We start from the raw sequence: 15,685 nt of genomic DNA, 5'->3' as shown, positions 1-15,685 counted from the left end.
AGCTGTACATAGAAAGAGAAGTATTTCTTTGTGCTCTGGTGGAGTGATCTTACAGGTATATGTTAAATGAGAAGAGCGAAGTGGAGAAAGAGTGTGAAATATCCTGCTTAAGAACAAGGGAGAGGGTATGTGTCCATTTATATTAAAACAATGTAAGAGTAAATCATAGAAATTTAGATTACCTCTAAGAAAAGAGTGAATAGGGTAAAGAAGAGAGTATGCCTTGTTCTGGGTTTAGTTTTGGAACCATGTAACTGTTTTATGTAATGAAGTAAAATTTAAAAAGCAAAGCTTAAAGATTGAAAATAAAAGAGATTAACTTCAGGGCATACCCTAGTATCAGTAGTTCTCAAAATTTGATAGTGTTCAACAAGCCCCTGTGTTGTTATTTACACTTACGACACCAAAGCACTGTTGGTAAAACTGTTTCTGCCTTTAATAGAAATCAAGGTAGTGGCACCAAATTGTACCTAGTAGTTTTTGGATTTGTCACTGCACATACTTTAACTTAAAAAAAAAAAAAAAAAAGGTCAGTTTTGGAGTTGCATTGTGGCTCGGTGGATTAAGAACCTGACTAGTATCTTGAGGATGTGACTTTGATCCCTGGCCTCGTTCAATGGACTAAGGATCCAGCCTTACCATGAGCTGTGGTGTAGATAGCGTACGTGGTTCAGATCCTGTGTGGCTGTGACTGTGGCACAGGCCAGCAGCTGCAGCTCCGATTCAATCCCTAGTCTGGGAACTTCCATATGCTACAAGTGTGACCCTAAAAAGTCCAAAAAAAAAAAAAAAGTCAGTTTTACTTAAGAATTTCCTTGATAAAGCAGTAAAAATAATTAAGTTCATAAAAATCTTGGTTCTTAGATACATAACTTTTTAGTATTCCATGTGACAAAATAGGAAATATGCATAAAGCATTTCTGCTTTTATCAAAACAATGTGGTTTTTAGAGAGAGCTTATGTGTGTTTTGTGTTTTGAGCTCAACTGGCAGCTTTTTTCAGAGGAGCACTATTTTTACTTGAAAGATTGAATGTCAGATTCCTCAGAATTGGGATTTGGCAGACATTTTCTTCAAAACAAATGAAATAAGTTTGCTACTTGAAAGAACAATAATTGCTAGAAATGATAAAATTTGAGCTCTTAAGCAAAAATTAGAATTTCTTAAAATTAATAACCATGATTGTGAACATGACAACTTCCTAGTACTTAATACTTTGCAGATAAGGTTGATAGTGATGAATATGATGTGTCAAAATTATATAATGAATTATATCAACATTTAATGAATCTGTATTTCTAGATAACTTAAAAAAACAATACATGTTGGAGTTCCCATCGTGGCGCAGTGGTTAACAAATCTGACTAGGAACCATGAGGTTGCAGGTTCGATCCATGGCCTTGCTCAGGGGTTAAGGATCCGGCACTGCTGTGAGCTGTGGTGGAGGTCGCAGACACGGCTCGGATCATGCGTTGCTGTGGCTCTGGTGTAGGCCGGTGGCTACAGCTCCGATTTGACCCCTAGCCTGGGAATCTCCATATGCCGTGGGAGCAGCCCTAGAAAAGGCAAAAAGACAAAAAACAAAACAAAACAGAAAAAACACACACAACAATACATGTTAACGAAATTCAAAGTACAAGATAAACTCTTTCCAAGTTCAGGATAAACCAACAGAGTTTATTTTGACAGATTATGAAATTTTATCTGTGTGGTTTTAGATTTCACTTTATAGTTAACCTTTAAAAAACCACTGCTTGTTGACTTTTGGTATGGTACCAAAGAAGAATATCCCTAATAACCTGAAAGAATGTTAAAATAACCCTTCCTTTAAGAAGATGTGGTATATATACACAAAGAATACTATTCAGCCATAAAAAAGAAAATAATGCCATTTGCAGCAACATGGATGGAACTAGAGACTCTCATGAACTAATTGAAGTAAGTCAAAAAGAGAAAGACAAATATCATATGATAGCACTTGTATCTGGAATCTAATATATGGCACAAATGAATCTGTCTACAGAAAAGAAACAAACTCATGGACATGAGGAACAGACTTATGGTCGCCAAGGGGGAGAGGGAGGGAGTGGAATAGACTGGGAGTCTGGGGTTAGTAGATGCAAACTATTGCCTTTGAAGTGCATAAACAATGGGATCCTATTGTATAGCAGAGGGAGCTATATCTAGTCACTTGTGATGGAACATTTATAATATATGTATGTATGACTGGGTCACTTCGCTGTACAGCAGAAATTGACAGAACACTGTAAATCGACTATAATAACTTTTTTTTTTTTTGGTCCTTTTTGCCATTTCTAGGGTTGCTCCTGTGGCATATGGAAGTTCCCAGGCTAGGGGTCGAATTGGAGCTGTAGCCACTGGCCTACGCCAGAGCCACAGCAACTCAGGATCCGAGCCGCGTCTGCAGCCTACACCACAGCTCACGGCAATGCCAGATCCTTAACCCACTGAGCAAGGCCAGGGATCAAACCCACAACCTCATGGTTCCTAGTCGGATTCGTTAACCACTGAGCCACGATGGGAACTCCAACTATAATAAAATTTTAAAAAATCCCTTCCTTTTATATCTGCATATCTATGTGAAATAAGATTTTCGTGTACTTCAACATGAATAACATCACAGCAAATGAAATGCAGAATGAAGATTCAACTATCTTGTTGTAAGCCAGATATTAAAGAGGTTTGCAAAAAATGAAAGTGTTACTCTTATTTCTTAATTCTTTTTCTTTTAAAATTTTTAAAAGTTCTCTTTTCAAGATTGTGTGTGTGTGCGCGTGCATGCCCACAGCATGCAGAAGTTCCTGGGCCAGGGAGTGAACCTGTGCCACAGCAGTGGCCCAAGCCACAGCAGTGACAATACCAGATCCTTAATCCACTGTGCCACCAGGAAACTCCCAAGAGTAGTAATTAAAAAGAAAAATGTGCTAACATACGACTTTATTGTTTTAAAATTAATATTATTACAATTTCTCAGCTTTAATTTCAAATATGGTAAATAGTGATAGATGTAACCATGTAACAGAGTTTTTTGGAGATATTTTTATTTTAAAAATAATATTTTTTTTATGGTAAAATATTTGTAACATCTTTTAAACTATTTTAAAGTATATAGTTTGGTAGCCTTAAGTACATTCATAATGGTGTGTAACCACCCATTTGTTGAACTAGAATTCCAGAACTGTAAGAACCTCTAAATATTTCTTTCTTTTTTTCTTTTTTGATCTTTTTGCCTTTTCTAGGGCCGCTTGCCATGGCATCTGGAGGTTCCCAGGCTAGGGGTCTAGTCGGAGCTGTAGCCACTGGCCTATGCCAGAGCCACAGCAACGAGGGATCCAAGCCGAGTCTGCGACCTCCACCACAGCTCGCAGCAACGCCAGATCCTTAACCCACTGAGCAAGGCCAGGGATCGAACCTGCAACCTCATGGTTCCTAGTTGAATTCGTTAGCCACTGTGCCACGACGGGAACTCCTAAATATTTCTTGTAAATGAAACTGTACAATATTTATCTGTCTAACTTATTTCACTTAGCATAATGTTTTCAAAACCCATCTATGTAGTAGTATATATCAAAATTTCATTCCTTAGTATGGTTGAAAAATACTCACTCGTATGTCTGTAACCACAGTCTGTTCACTTGTTCATCCCCTCTGTGCTCCTGATTGTAGTATAGGAGCATGTGAAAATGTAAGTATTGGAGTTCCTGGTGACCTAATAGTTAAATATTCGGAGTTGTCTCTGCTGTGGCTTGGGTTCAGTCCCTGGTTGAGGAAGCTCTGTGTGCTGTGGGCACAGTAAAAAAAACAAAAAACACCTGCAAATGTAGTTACTAATAATTGGTAATATAAATAGCAGATTTACTGATTAAATAGTAATGTAAATTAAAATCATATGGTATAGAATATAGACGTGTATAGAATATGAATTATGGAGCTCTGTCCCCTTTTATTTTTATTTTTTATTTTTATTTTTGTCTTTTCTAGGCCTACACCGGTGGCATAGGGAGGTTCCCAAGCTAGGGGTCTAATTGGAGCTGTAGCTGATGGCCTATGCCACAGCCACAGCAACGTGGGATCTGAGCCACGTCTGTGACCTACACCGCAGCTCACGGCAATGCCGGATCCTTAACTCACTGATCGAGGCCAGGGATCGAACCTTAACCTCCTGGTTCCTAGTTGGACTCGTTAACCACTGAGCCACGATGGGAACTCCTCTGTCCCCTTTTATGTTTTTATAATTTAGGGAGGGAGAAATTCAACCGGTACTTGAAATTCTGAGTCATTAATTGAATTAACTCATTAGTCATTTAACTTAACTCTTTCCCCATGATATCAAGAGTGCGGGCTTCATGAAAGTCTATTTCTTTGAGTGCATAAGCTTTGTTTGTTTTGTTTTTTGCCATACCTGCAGCATCTGGAAGTTCCCAGGCCAGGGATCAGACTTGGGCCATGCTAGGTCCTTAACCCACTGAGCCACAGGGGAACTTATATAAGCTTTCTTTTTTTAAAAAAGCTGTTAATAATTATCTACATCAAAGTGATTTTTTTTAAAGGTTACATTAAATTTCGTAACATCTTTATTGAAGGCTATTTCAGTCCTGCTTTCTATAATTTTACCCTGTTACCTTTATTGATCTGGGACCTGGCTGGTATATAGTATGTACTTAATAATTATTGAATCAATGAGTTTTATTACCTATACAGTAACAAATATTCTTGCATTATTGTAGTAGCTTTACCACTAAAGTCATTTATAAATTTTACTAGCTTAATTCTTATATTACTCTCATTTTCAGATTCTTAAATTTATCTTTGTTCCTATATATTAATGAAGATTAGCCCTTCATTTTTAAAAGTTCTAACATTCAAAAGTTTTTCCACACTATCATGCCATGTTTTTAACCTTTTTAAGCTATATAGCCAAAATTGTACTGAAGCCTGTCATCTCCTGGCTTCTGTGTTTATGAATCAGATTGTAACTATTTATTGGACTTTAGATTTGTGGTTTCTTGAAATAAATTAAGTCACATAAAAGATGAGTCTTGTTAGGCGTTTCCTATTTTTTAAAAGCGTGTTTGGTGTTTTATTATAAACAGATTTTCTCCAAGGAAACTTTTTCCTACAGTCTCACTTCATCATTACTTAGGAATGAACTCCCATCTGCATGTCCTGAACTCTACATATTTTACTATTTGTCACTCATGTGTGTTGGTTTTCACTTGTTTATTTTTTCAAAGTATTCCAGAGGTTTTGAAGTAACTCCATTCTGACTCAGTATTTTGCTAATTACTAGATGTTTTGTTTAGGTAACTCTCCACCCACTTTGGGACTTGCAAACGCTTTCCCTTCCATTGGTTCCCTTCGGCCACTGAGTACATGAGTAAGTGTCATATGCATGTGGTATTGCTTGTCAGGGAGAGGAATTCCAGGACTTCCTCTTGACATAGAACAGTTAGACTTTGGTGCTTCTGGGCAGAGGAATGGTCCTTGGGACAGTTCTGCTTCCACCTAATAATTATGGCAGAGATCAGGACACATCCCTTTGCTGCCTGTACGGTGAGGCCTCAGAAGCTGCTCTGCCCAACTTGACAGGTATGGTATAGAGGGGATAGTTTGGGGGAGGGGAGATAATCAGAGCAATCAAGCATGAATGGAGAGCTCACAAAAATCAGTCTAACCTACTGTCATTACCTTTATTCTTGGCCAGTGAAGTTTCAAGCTTTTTTTCTTCTTCATTTTTTTTTTCCCCCTTGTGTTTCTTTCTAGGGCCTTAGTAAGTAGCTCTGGAATGAAAACATAAATAATGTGTAATATTTTGTAGTATTAAGATACAGATGGCTCGGTATTAAGAACAATTGAATGATTTATCCTTACATAGTTTTAAAAAGAGGTATTAAAAAGTATTAACTTCTTAGAGAACATGCAGTCAGATAAAGTAGAATTCTGGCAAGATAAGTAAAAATACTTTGAAATGCCTAAGCTGAAATTTTGTATATTAATTTTTCCAATTATTACCTGAAAATTTTCTACTTAAACTGATCAGAATTACTGAATGACTAGTGAAAAGTATTTTCAATAAAATTAAGCTTTAACTTGAGGAATTATCTCTGAATTTGAGTTTGAGTTTTATTCTGGATTTTAACTTTAATCCTGATGATTTTGTACAAGCTGCTATTTCTGTGTTTTACCTTACTCTCCTAGTGTATCCTACAAGTGTATCTGTAGAAAAAAGTATTAAGACTAGTATTTAATAGTCATAATGTATTTCTGCTACCTGGGTCCTATTCTATAAGTAAAAACTAGAGTCTTCTGTTGTCTCATCTTAAATCCATGATCTATCTCTGTAATAGGAGTTAATGAATGATAACTTGCTGTCTAAGGTAGTTTATATATAGCAGTCACTTCACATTGTTCAAAAATAAATCATTCCCAACCTACACACTTGCATTTGGGCGGGTGCAGTACATCTGAATCATCCAGATTTGTCTTAAGCTGATGAGGAAAGTGGCATAAACTAGACCCACTGGTGACAGTGTGGCATTTCCTTCCTCTCTGCTTCCCACTCCCTCTTTTTGTCTTCATTCCTTAACTTGTTCTCCCTCATTTAGTTCTTTAACTCTTTATAACTTAATGCATGTTGTTTCTTGGCCTCAGAAAAATGTTAGGATGTTTGTTTCTTGTCTTTGAAAAATTTCCCCTATTGTTAGGTGCTGGTGGGTAGGATGGTGTTGTTAGTGGATATCCTGTGCAGGCGGATTGTACAGGAAATTGACCCTTAGTTCTGCGAGAACAAAAGAATGAGTGGGAAGACAGAAGAAAGGACGGAAATACAGTCTTTTGACTTGACCAAAAAGACTGTAAAATCAGAGTCGGGCAGAAGGGGATTTGGGAGTAAAAAGGATTTTTTCCAAGTTGTGGTTCTAAAAATCCGCCTTTGACGTTGATGGAGTTCCTCTCCAGTGTAGGTGAATCACGTCATAGACATGTCCTTGCATTTTGACCTCTGTGAGTGTACTTTCATCAATGCCGAATTCCTGCTCATCCACTTTAAATGCTTTCTATTCTCTGAGACTTTTTCTGACTCTAGAGTTTTGTTTTCTGTTCTGTTGCTCTCATAGTATCCTCTGTGAGTACAGCAGCATGCTTGATTCATTTACTCAACAAATCATTTTTGAGAGCCTCTTAACTGTACTGGGTGCTTGGAATTTATCAGTGAAGAGAGTGGACAAAAGTACCTGTTCTTGGGAGTGCCTCTTGTGGCTCAGTGGTTAACAAACCCAGCTAGCATCCATGAGGACACAGGTTTGATCCCTGGCCTCGCTTGGGTTAAGTATCTTTCGTTAAATTGCCATGAACTGTGGTGTAGTTTGCAGACGCGGCTCAGATTGTCGTTGCTGTGGTTGTGGTGTAGGCCGGCAGCTACAGCTCCAATTTGACCCCTAGCCTGGGAACGTCCATATGGTGCAGGTGTGGCCCTAAAAGACAAAAAAGAAAAAGTGCCTGTGCTCAAGACTTCCTTTTGTGGCTCAGTGGTAAGAACCTGACTAGTATCCCAGAGGATTTGAGTTTGATTCCTGGCCTTGCTCCAGTAGGGTAAGGGCTTGGTGTTGCTGTGAGCTGCAGTGTAGGTTACAGATGCAGCTTGGATCTGGCATGGCCGTGGTGTAGGCTGGCAGCTCTGGTTTGACCCCTGACCTGGGAACTTTATACTGTGGGTGTAGCCCTAAAAAGACCAAAAAAAAAAAAAAAGTGCCTGTTCTCAGAATTCCCAGTGAGGCATAGTGGGTTAACGATTGGGCTTGTCTTTATGGAGTAGCTGGTTTGATCCCCAGCCTGGTGCAGTGGGTTAAGGATCCAGTGTTGGCTGTAGCTGTGGTGTAGGTTGCAGTTCCAGCTTGGATTCAATCCCTGGCCTGGGAAGGGCTGGAAAACAAACAAACAAAACTCCCTATCCTTATAAAACTAATACCCTGGTGGGGCAAATGAGGTAATAACTTGTGTGATTATAATAATTAAGTATTTTATATTTTGTGGTAATAAGAATGGTGCAGAGAAATAAATTAGGAAAGAAGACATGGGAATGTGGAAGTATTGTCAGGAATAGATGAATTTTAAAATAGGATGGCCAGGACATGCATACCAAGAGGATAACATTTGAGTGAGGTGTCATGTGGATATCTTTGTTCTTTTATTTGGCAGCACCTGCAGCATGTGTAAGTTTCTGGGCCAGAGATCAAACCCGTGCCACAGCAGTAACCCAAGCAGTGACAACACTGGATCCTTAACCTGCTGCACCACAAGAAATCTTCCTCATGTGAATATCTTGGGGAAGAATGTTTTAGGTGGACGGAAAAGCCAGTCCAAAGGTCCTGAGGTCGTAGGAGTGTGCCTGCCTTGTTCAAGTAACAGCAAGGAAGCGAGTCCTCAGAAAGAGGTAAAGTAGGGGAGGATTAGTAGGAAGAAGAATTGGGCAAGGCAGGTTGCAACTGGCCTTACAGTAAGGACCTCACAAGAACTTTAGCTGTTACTCTAAGCTAGGGAACTGTCAGAGAATTTTGAGCAGAGGAGTAAAGCAATCTGATTTATGCTTTAAAAGCTGCCTCATGTGTTGAGAATGGACAATAGAAGCAAAGATAGAAGCATGGAGATCAGTTAAGAAGCTAGTGAAAATTTAATCTAGGTGAGCGATGATGGTGGTGACCGGGTAGTAGTATCAGAGGGGGTGACAGAATGATAGATTCCAGATGGATTTTTGGACACAGCGCCAATAGGCCTTCCTGATGGATTGGATATTGTATTTGAAAGCAAAAAAGGAGTTGTGAATGATTCTCAGGTTTTTTTGGTCTCTTTCCCACCACCTGTATTGATGGAATTGACATATAACATTGTATAATTTAAGGTATAATGGTACATGCGTTTCTTTGGTGCATGGTCATATTGCAAGATGATTACCACTGTAGCATCAGCTAATACCTGCATCATGTCACATAATTACCATTTTTTTTGTGGTGAGACCAGTTTCCATCCAGTCTCTTAGTGACTTTAAAATTTATAATACAATGTTATTAACTATAATCAGTCAGTTATATACTGGATCACCAGAACTTATTTATCACTTGTACTTAAAAACTTTCAAGGTTTTTGGTCTGGGCAACTGAAAAGATGAAATTGCCATTAACAGAGGTGGAAAATTCTGTGGGAGAAGCAGATTTAGGGGCAAGAATGGAGACTAGGTTTTTTTGTGTTTTTTTTTTTTTATTGTTGTTTTTGGTTTTTTTTGTCTTTTTTAAGGGCCGCACCGTGGCATATGGAGGTTCACAGGCTAGGGGTCTAACTGGAGCTGCAGCAGCCGGCCTACACCACAGCTCACAGCAACGACAGATGCTCAAACCACTGAGCGAGGCCAGAGATCGAACCCACAATGTCATGGTTCTTAGTCTCATTCGTTTCTGCTCCGCCACAACGGGAACTCTGAGACTAGTTTTTTTTTTTTTTTTTTTTTTTGATAGTAAGTCTAAGTAATGATATTTTAGTGATTTTTTTAATCTTTGTATTCTGAAGCCCAATGTGGTGCCTAGTGTTTAGTAGATGTTCACTGAAATTATTAGTTTTGTAAATCTTGAATGTTTAATATACTGGGTGTCACAAGTAAGGTAGAAATGTATGTTGTTTGCCGTTTGGGGGCCTGATAGGGTTTAAGAGTTGGCTTCAGTGTCTGCTTAATTACTGTTTCTGACTTTGTAGCACAAGAGTTCTTGTTATCCTTGATTTTTTTGTTGTTGTTGTTGTTGATTTTTGTTCCTCTTCTAATTTCAAACAAGGGGGACTTTCTTTTACCTAAAAAGAAGGAAATATACTTAAACTGTTTGATAATCATTAAGCTGAGTAATAATTATAAAACATTGTAGTGTATGAACAGTATCACTGGCAAGAAACATTTATCATTGTGGATCATGTGATATTCAATATAGATCTAAAAAAAAATTTAGAATACTCTCTGTACTTCTTTTTTTTTTTTTTTGGCTTTTTGCTATTTCTTTGGACTGCTCCCGTGGCATATGGAGGTTCCCAGGCTAGGGGTCTAATCGGAGCTTTAGCCTCCAGCCTACACCAGAGCCACAGCAACGCTGGATCTGAGCCGTGTCTGCAACCTACACCACAGCTCACGGCAACGCCGGATCCTTAACTCACTGAGCAAGGGCAGGGACCGAACCCACAACCTCATGGTTCCTAGTCGGATTCGTCAACCTCTGCGCCACAACGGGAACTCCCTCTGTACTTCTTTTTGGCAGTTCTTTTCATTTAAGGAAGTAGCCCAATGCAAATTCTGCTAGAGCAGAAGATTTTTCATTAGAACAAAGAAAAACATAATACATGTGACCAGTATTTTGGTGATGCTAATTCGTTACCTCAGTTTATAATAAACTGTTCCTATTTGCTACAATTCTGTATTTAAGCAAGGAGCAAGATATCTGTTTCAGATTAGCTCTTCAGGACATCTGGATATGTGTTTAGGTTTGTTCTAACATTCTTAATGTACAATAATTTAATTAGCTGTGAAATTTAAAAAATGTATTCTTTTAAAAAGGTAGATAGAAGGAATGTGATGAAGTAAACTGTTAGGAGAACATCCAACCTACAAAAGGAATTTCTGTCTTTATCACGTAGATAATTTTGAGGCCATTTAAAAAACATTGGTTAATGCTATTTTAAATTTAAAAGACATGTTTCCTCTCACCTACATTTTTGTGTAATTTGGTCATTCATTCAGTCAGCAATTATTGAATAATACTCTGTGACTCCTGCTAGAAAAAAGACACAGTTCTTATGTCAAGGAGCACATTGTGACGTTGAGGAAACAAAATAAGTGTATCATAAAGATAAAGGTAGGAGGTATTAATGCAGAAAATGAAATGCTTTTGAGAGCACAGAGAGGGGGAGCATGTGAGGCTTCCAAGGGGAGGTTATATTGGAGTCAAGTGTTATAAAGTGAATAGAAGTCAGCCAGTCCAAAAAAACTCACATTTGAGGTAGGCAGGACTCCGCAACAAAGGTAAAAACCTAGGAAGCATCATTGTATATTATATATTCAGGCTTAAAATTGGAGGTGTGGTGTTCGGAAGAGGTGACACTGGAGACCTCGAAGGCCATATTGAAGAGATTTTAGCTTGATGGTGACTGTTGAAGAATCTTAAGAAGAGTGACATGGTTAAATTTTTGTTTTAAAATAGATCACTTTGCCAGCTGTGTGGAGGATGGATTTGAGGGAGACAAGACTGGAGGCAGTAGTCCAGGTGAGAGACGATGGGCATCTGAACTAAGGCATTGGCAGTAGAAATGGAGAGAAGGGAATGGATTGGGAAAGAAATGAATCCCCAGTTCAAGGTTTTTTTCTTCGTATATGATAAAACCAAGTTTAAACTTAAAGTGAGTGGAGGAAGAGAGAGACATACTAGGAAAATATTGTTATATGACATAGGCAGTTGAATAGTGGCAGATAGCCACTAAAAAGTTTTTGGTGATTAAGAAAATTGCTGCTGGAGTTCCCATCTTGGTGCAGCAGAATCAAATCAGACTAGGAACCACGAGGTTTTGGCTTTGATCCCTGGCCTCGCTCAGTGGGTAGGGGATCCAGCGTTGCCATGAGCTGTGGTGTGGGTTGCAGGTGTGGCTCGGATCTGGTGTTGCTGTGGCTGTGGTGTGGGCCGGCAGCTAGAGCTCCGATTGGACCCCTAGCCTGGGAACCTCCATATACCGTGGGTAGCCCTAAACCCCTAGCAAAAAAAAAAAAAAAAAAAAAAAAAGAAAGAAAGAAAGAAAGAAAATAGCTGCTGGAAGAGCATTGTATTTTTTTGTATAAACCTCCAGAGCTATGAGAAGCAGGTGATCTTTAACTAGGTTGGTATAGGGATCACATGTTTATGTAGTATGACTAAATTTAGGAACCATAAAGCCTTGAGGAAGAATCTGGGTCTTCCAAGGCTTCAACCATTACATATGATAGAAACTCAATAAATCATATCTGTTGCTTTTGGTATTGTCTAGAGCCCTAATTAAGTTACAGATATTTTACAAAAATATACCATCTAGGAAAAAAAAGTAAAAGTCTTTTTTCATTAAAATAATTAACAATTGAAAGCTGTTATGTCAGACAGTGCATGATAACACAAAGGCATTTTGGGATGCCAAGAATATTTTGTATTAAACCATGGATAAATAGGTAATTTTGGGATTTTTTTTTCCCTAAAAGCACTATTTCTGGAGATCCCTGGCCCAGGAACTTCCATATGCTGTGGGGGTGGGGGTGGTGTCTGCAAAATAAAAATAAAAACATTTCTATAATTTCTAATCTAAATGGAGGGTCTGGATTAATGCAATCTGAACATATTCCTTAAAATCTGTTCTTTGCTACAGTTTGTTATATATGGAGAGAGTAAGGAAAGAAGATTATCTTGGGAGGACTTATAAAATAGAACTATCCCTTCTTAAAATCACCATCACCTAGACAAATATCTTGTGTGTTTTATAAAACAAACTGCCATTTCTTTTTGAGATTTCTTTTTTCATTTTGAGGAAACTGCTTTTCCTATTTATTTCTGATTTTGATTAATGCATGTAAATCACAACTAAATGCTCATTTTGTGTTCTTTTCTCTATCTTGTATTTTCAACAAGTAGACTTCTTTCCTGCCTAAGAGATAGTGCCATTTGCTCATTCTTCATGACTCTACAACTGTGTGTACAGTTTTGTTCCACCCTGGAGGCATCAGTAACTGCAGGCAGCTGAAATATTGTGTATGCCACTGAATTCAAATGAATTTCCAACTCTTGGACTTACTGTGAACTGTTTTTTTTTTTTTTTTAATGTCTTTCAGAAGCCTTGCACCGCCCCTATGGTTGTGATGTTGAACCCCAAGCCCTGAACGAAGCCATCAGGTGGAGCTCTAAGGAGAATTTGCTTGGAGCCACTGAGAGTGACCCCAATCTCTTTGTTGCACTTTATGATTTTGTAGCAAGTGGTGATAACACACTTAGTATCACTAAAGGTGAGCTTCTGTGTAACATCCTCTCACTTGACTTTTTATTAGTGGTTAAGAAATAAAGAGTTCTAGTCTAGATTCTGCTTCTGACTAAAATTAGCCAGGCAATTTGGGCCCAGATACTTTTGGTTCATTGTCTTTTTCTTTTTTAACCTGTGCATGGGTTAATCTACTTTATAGGGTCTTTATTAAAGATAAAATGAGATAAATTGCTTTAGAAAAAACACCACCCAATATATAAAGTTTACTCATTCTCAGAATTGTGTAATATGCCAGTATTCATCTGCCACAAGGTAAGGCTCACTGTTCACGTCTAATTCTCCTTTTTTTTTTTTTTTTTTTTTTTGCTGCGCTCTCAGCAAGTGGAAGTCCCCCAGCCAGGGATCAAACCTGTGCCATAGTAGTGACCCAAGCCACTGCAGGGGCAGTGCCAGATCCTTAACTGGCTGTGCTGCAGGAGAACTCCATGTACCCCTCTTCTCACTCAGCTCCTGCTAACTAAGAGGAGTCGTGTTGCCAGACCCCAGTGATACTCAGAGTGTTGTTCCTGTACTGCCTGCCTGTCTGAGAACTGTTGGTTACTAGTCTGTGCTGAGATTAAGAACTTGTACCCAGGAGTTCTGTTGTGGCTCAGTGGTAACGAACCCAACTCGTATCCAGGAGGATGCAGGTTTGATCCCTGGCCTTGCTCAGTTGGTTAAGGATCTGTTGTTGCTATGAGCTGTGATGTAGGTCACGGACACGGCTCAGGTCTGGTGTTGCTGTGGTGTAGGCCAGCAGCTGCAGTTCCAGTTTGACCCCTACCCCTAAAACAAACAAAAAACAAAAAACTTGCACCCCAAACTGCATTGCCAAGTACACTATTATTTACTTAAGCTGACATTTTCTTTTTTGGAACAAGACTTTGAGCCTGGAGAAAGTAGTCCACTGATTCACATTCTGGCACATTCTTACCTTTTTGTGGACCTGCTTTTGAGTGGCACTGGCCTTAGACAACTTATCTCTCATTTGTGTTTATTTGGGTCAGTGAAAGCTCTAGTAGGAAGGGTATCTATTATAGTTACACTCTTAGGAGAGTAAGTAGTTCATTTCAGTAGTAAATTCTTGTCAGAGGGAACATTAAGAGCATGACCAGGTAAAATCATCCTTTTTTTTTGGTCTTGTTTTAGGGCCACACCCATGGCATATGGAGAGTCCCAGGCTAGGGATCGAATCAGTGCTGTAGCTGCCGGCCTACACCACAGCCACAACAATGCCAGATGCAAGCCTCATCTGCGACCTACACCACAGCTCACAGCAACACCAGATCCTTAACCCACTGAGTGAGGCCAGGGATTGTACCTGCGTCCTCATGGATACTAGTCAGATTGCTTTCTGCTGAGCCATGAAGGGAACTCCCATTATTGGTTTTTTGAACAAGGACAGAAAATGTGGAACTTTCATGAGAAGGAAATAGGAGTGTGGAACATTCTCATTGTATACGTCAGTTGGATTGCTGATTTGCTTAAGCTTTTCTTTCGAACTCATGAAAACTTTCTACTGGGAAATAACATGTTTCAGCATAATTTTTACTAAATGAAAATGTAACATAGGTGATTATTTGTCAGACATATTTTTTATTTGTAAGGTTCAGAATAAGTTATTAAAATGGGAGTAGATATACCAGAAGACAGGTCTCTACTCAAGCAATGTTACCCTTAAATAAAATTTTTATATATATCATTTTTTAAAATCCAGCCAGATTCAGCAAAAGCAGAAATCCTTAAAACTGAATTTCTCAAACTGGGGTATAGGGCATCCCAGCGTGGGTTTAATGGTGTGTATACATGTGCCAGGAGATTTCAGAGGTGCAGGAAAAGTAAAATTATCTTCTGGTGTCAATTTACTTAACGATTTTGGGTAGTTGTGGGGGTGGGGGAGAGGTGCAGGTGGCAGAATGGTGATGGTGTTTGCATGTATGTGGAAGAGTGTGTTCTATGCATTGGAGGTAAAATTTTACACACAGTTTTAGGATAAAATAAGGGACTTAGAGGCAGATAGTCTTCAGTGGTAGATAGTCTCTGGGCTACAACACACTGTTTTACCTTTAGATGCTTCAGTAGAGGAGTTGGGAAGTGATGACTCAGAATATTCTTTCCTAGAGGTAACTTTCATGTCAGTATTTTCCAGGGTAACTCAGTCACTAAGGAAACATTGATAGAGGCTCTATATTCATCATTTATCAGTTATGGCAACCACTAGTATGCAGCTCAAGAAGTGGGATTCCCTTTATCTTAAGGCCAGCAGTGATTTCTCTCAAAACCTATGAAATGCCAGGTTTTTAATCCAGGTCTTAATGATATAAAATGATATCATGATAAAACTTTTATTTTAAAAGATGAGAAAATATATTAAAAATAAAGCAGCAGCACTTATTTTAGTTCCTTCTTCGAAGATGCTATTTTGTTTGAATTAAAAAGGCAAAGTCGTCCCAGGATTCCTCTGGCAATAGAGTATTTTCAGTTTCCATGGTACTCAAAACTTCTAGAGTGGAAAATTCTCCTCCTGCCAAAAAGGGAAAGACAAATAACTGAAAATCTAGGGTGTTTAGTTTTATCCAGATTATGATGACCTGTCCTTTTTAGTTCTT

At 38.7% G+C, this 15,685-nt stretch overlaps 1 protein-coding gene across 6 annotated transcripts in view; it reads left to right on the top strand.

Moving 5' to 3' along the window:
* The window catches only part of ABL2 (ABL proto-oncogene 2, non-receptor tyrosine kinase), a 120,264-nt gene that overhangs the window by 78,978 nt on the left and 25,601 nt on the right, over nucleotides 1–15,685 (top strand). For 2 of the 6 annotated variants that reach the window (XM_047753926.1, XM_047753924.1), the window contains exons 2-3: nucleotides 11,249–11,311; nucleotides 12,892–13,062. In XM_047753926.1, the coding sequence (XP_047609882.1) occupies nucleotides 11,249–11,311; nucleotides 12,892–13,062 (234 nt within the window). Of the gene's footprint in view, nucleotides 1–5,221; nucleotides 5,610–11,248; nucleotides 11,312–12,891; nucleotides 13,063–15,685 lie in introns of those variants that run through there. The other 4 variants (XM_047753925.1, XM_047753927.1, XM_047753928.1 and 1 more) reach the window with 3 other exon arrangements.

The sequence above is a fragment of the Phacochoerus africanus genome, chromosome 11 (assembly GCF_016906955.1).
Source record: "Phacochoerus africanus isolate WHEZ1 chromosome 11, ROS_Pafr_v1, whole genome shotgun sequence".
Classification (NCBI taxonomy): Eukaryota; Metazoa; Chordata; class Mammalia; order Artiodactyla; family Suidae; genus Phacochoerus; species Phacochoerus africanus.
The sequence above is the reverse complement of the archived record's forward strand: the minus strand, read 5'-3'. Positions and strand labels throughout refer to the sequence as shown.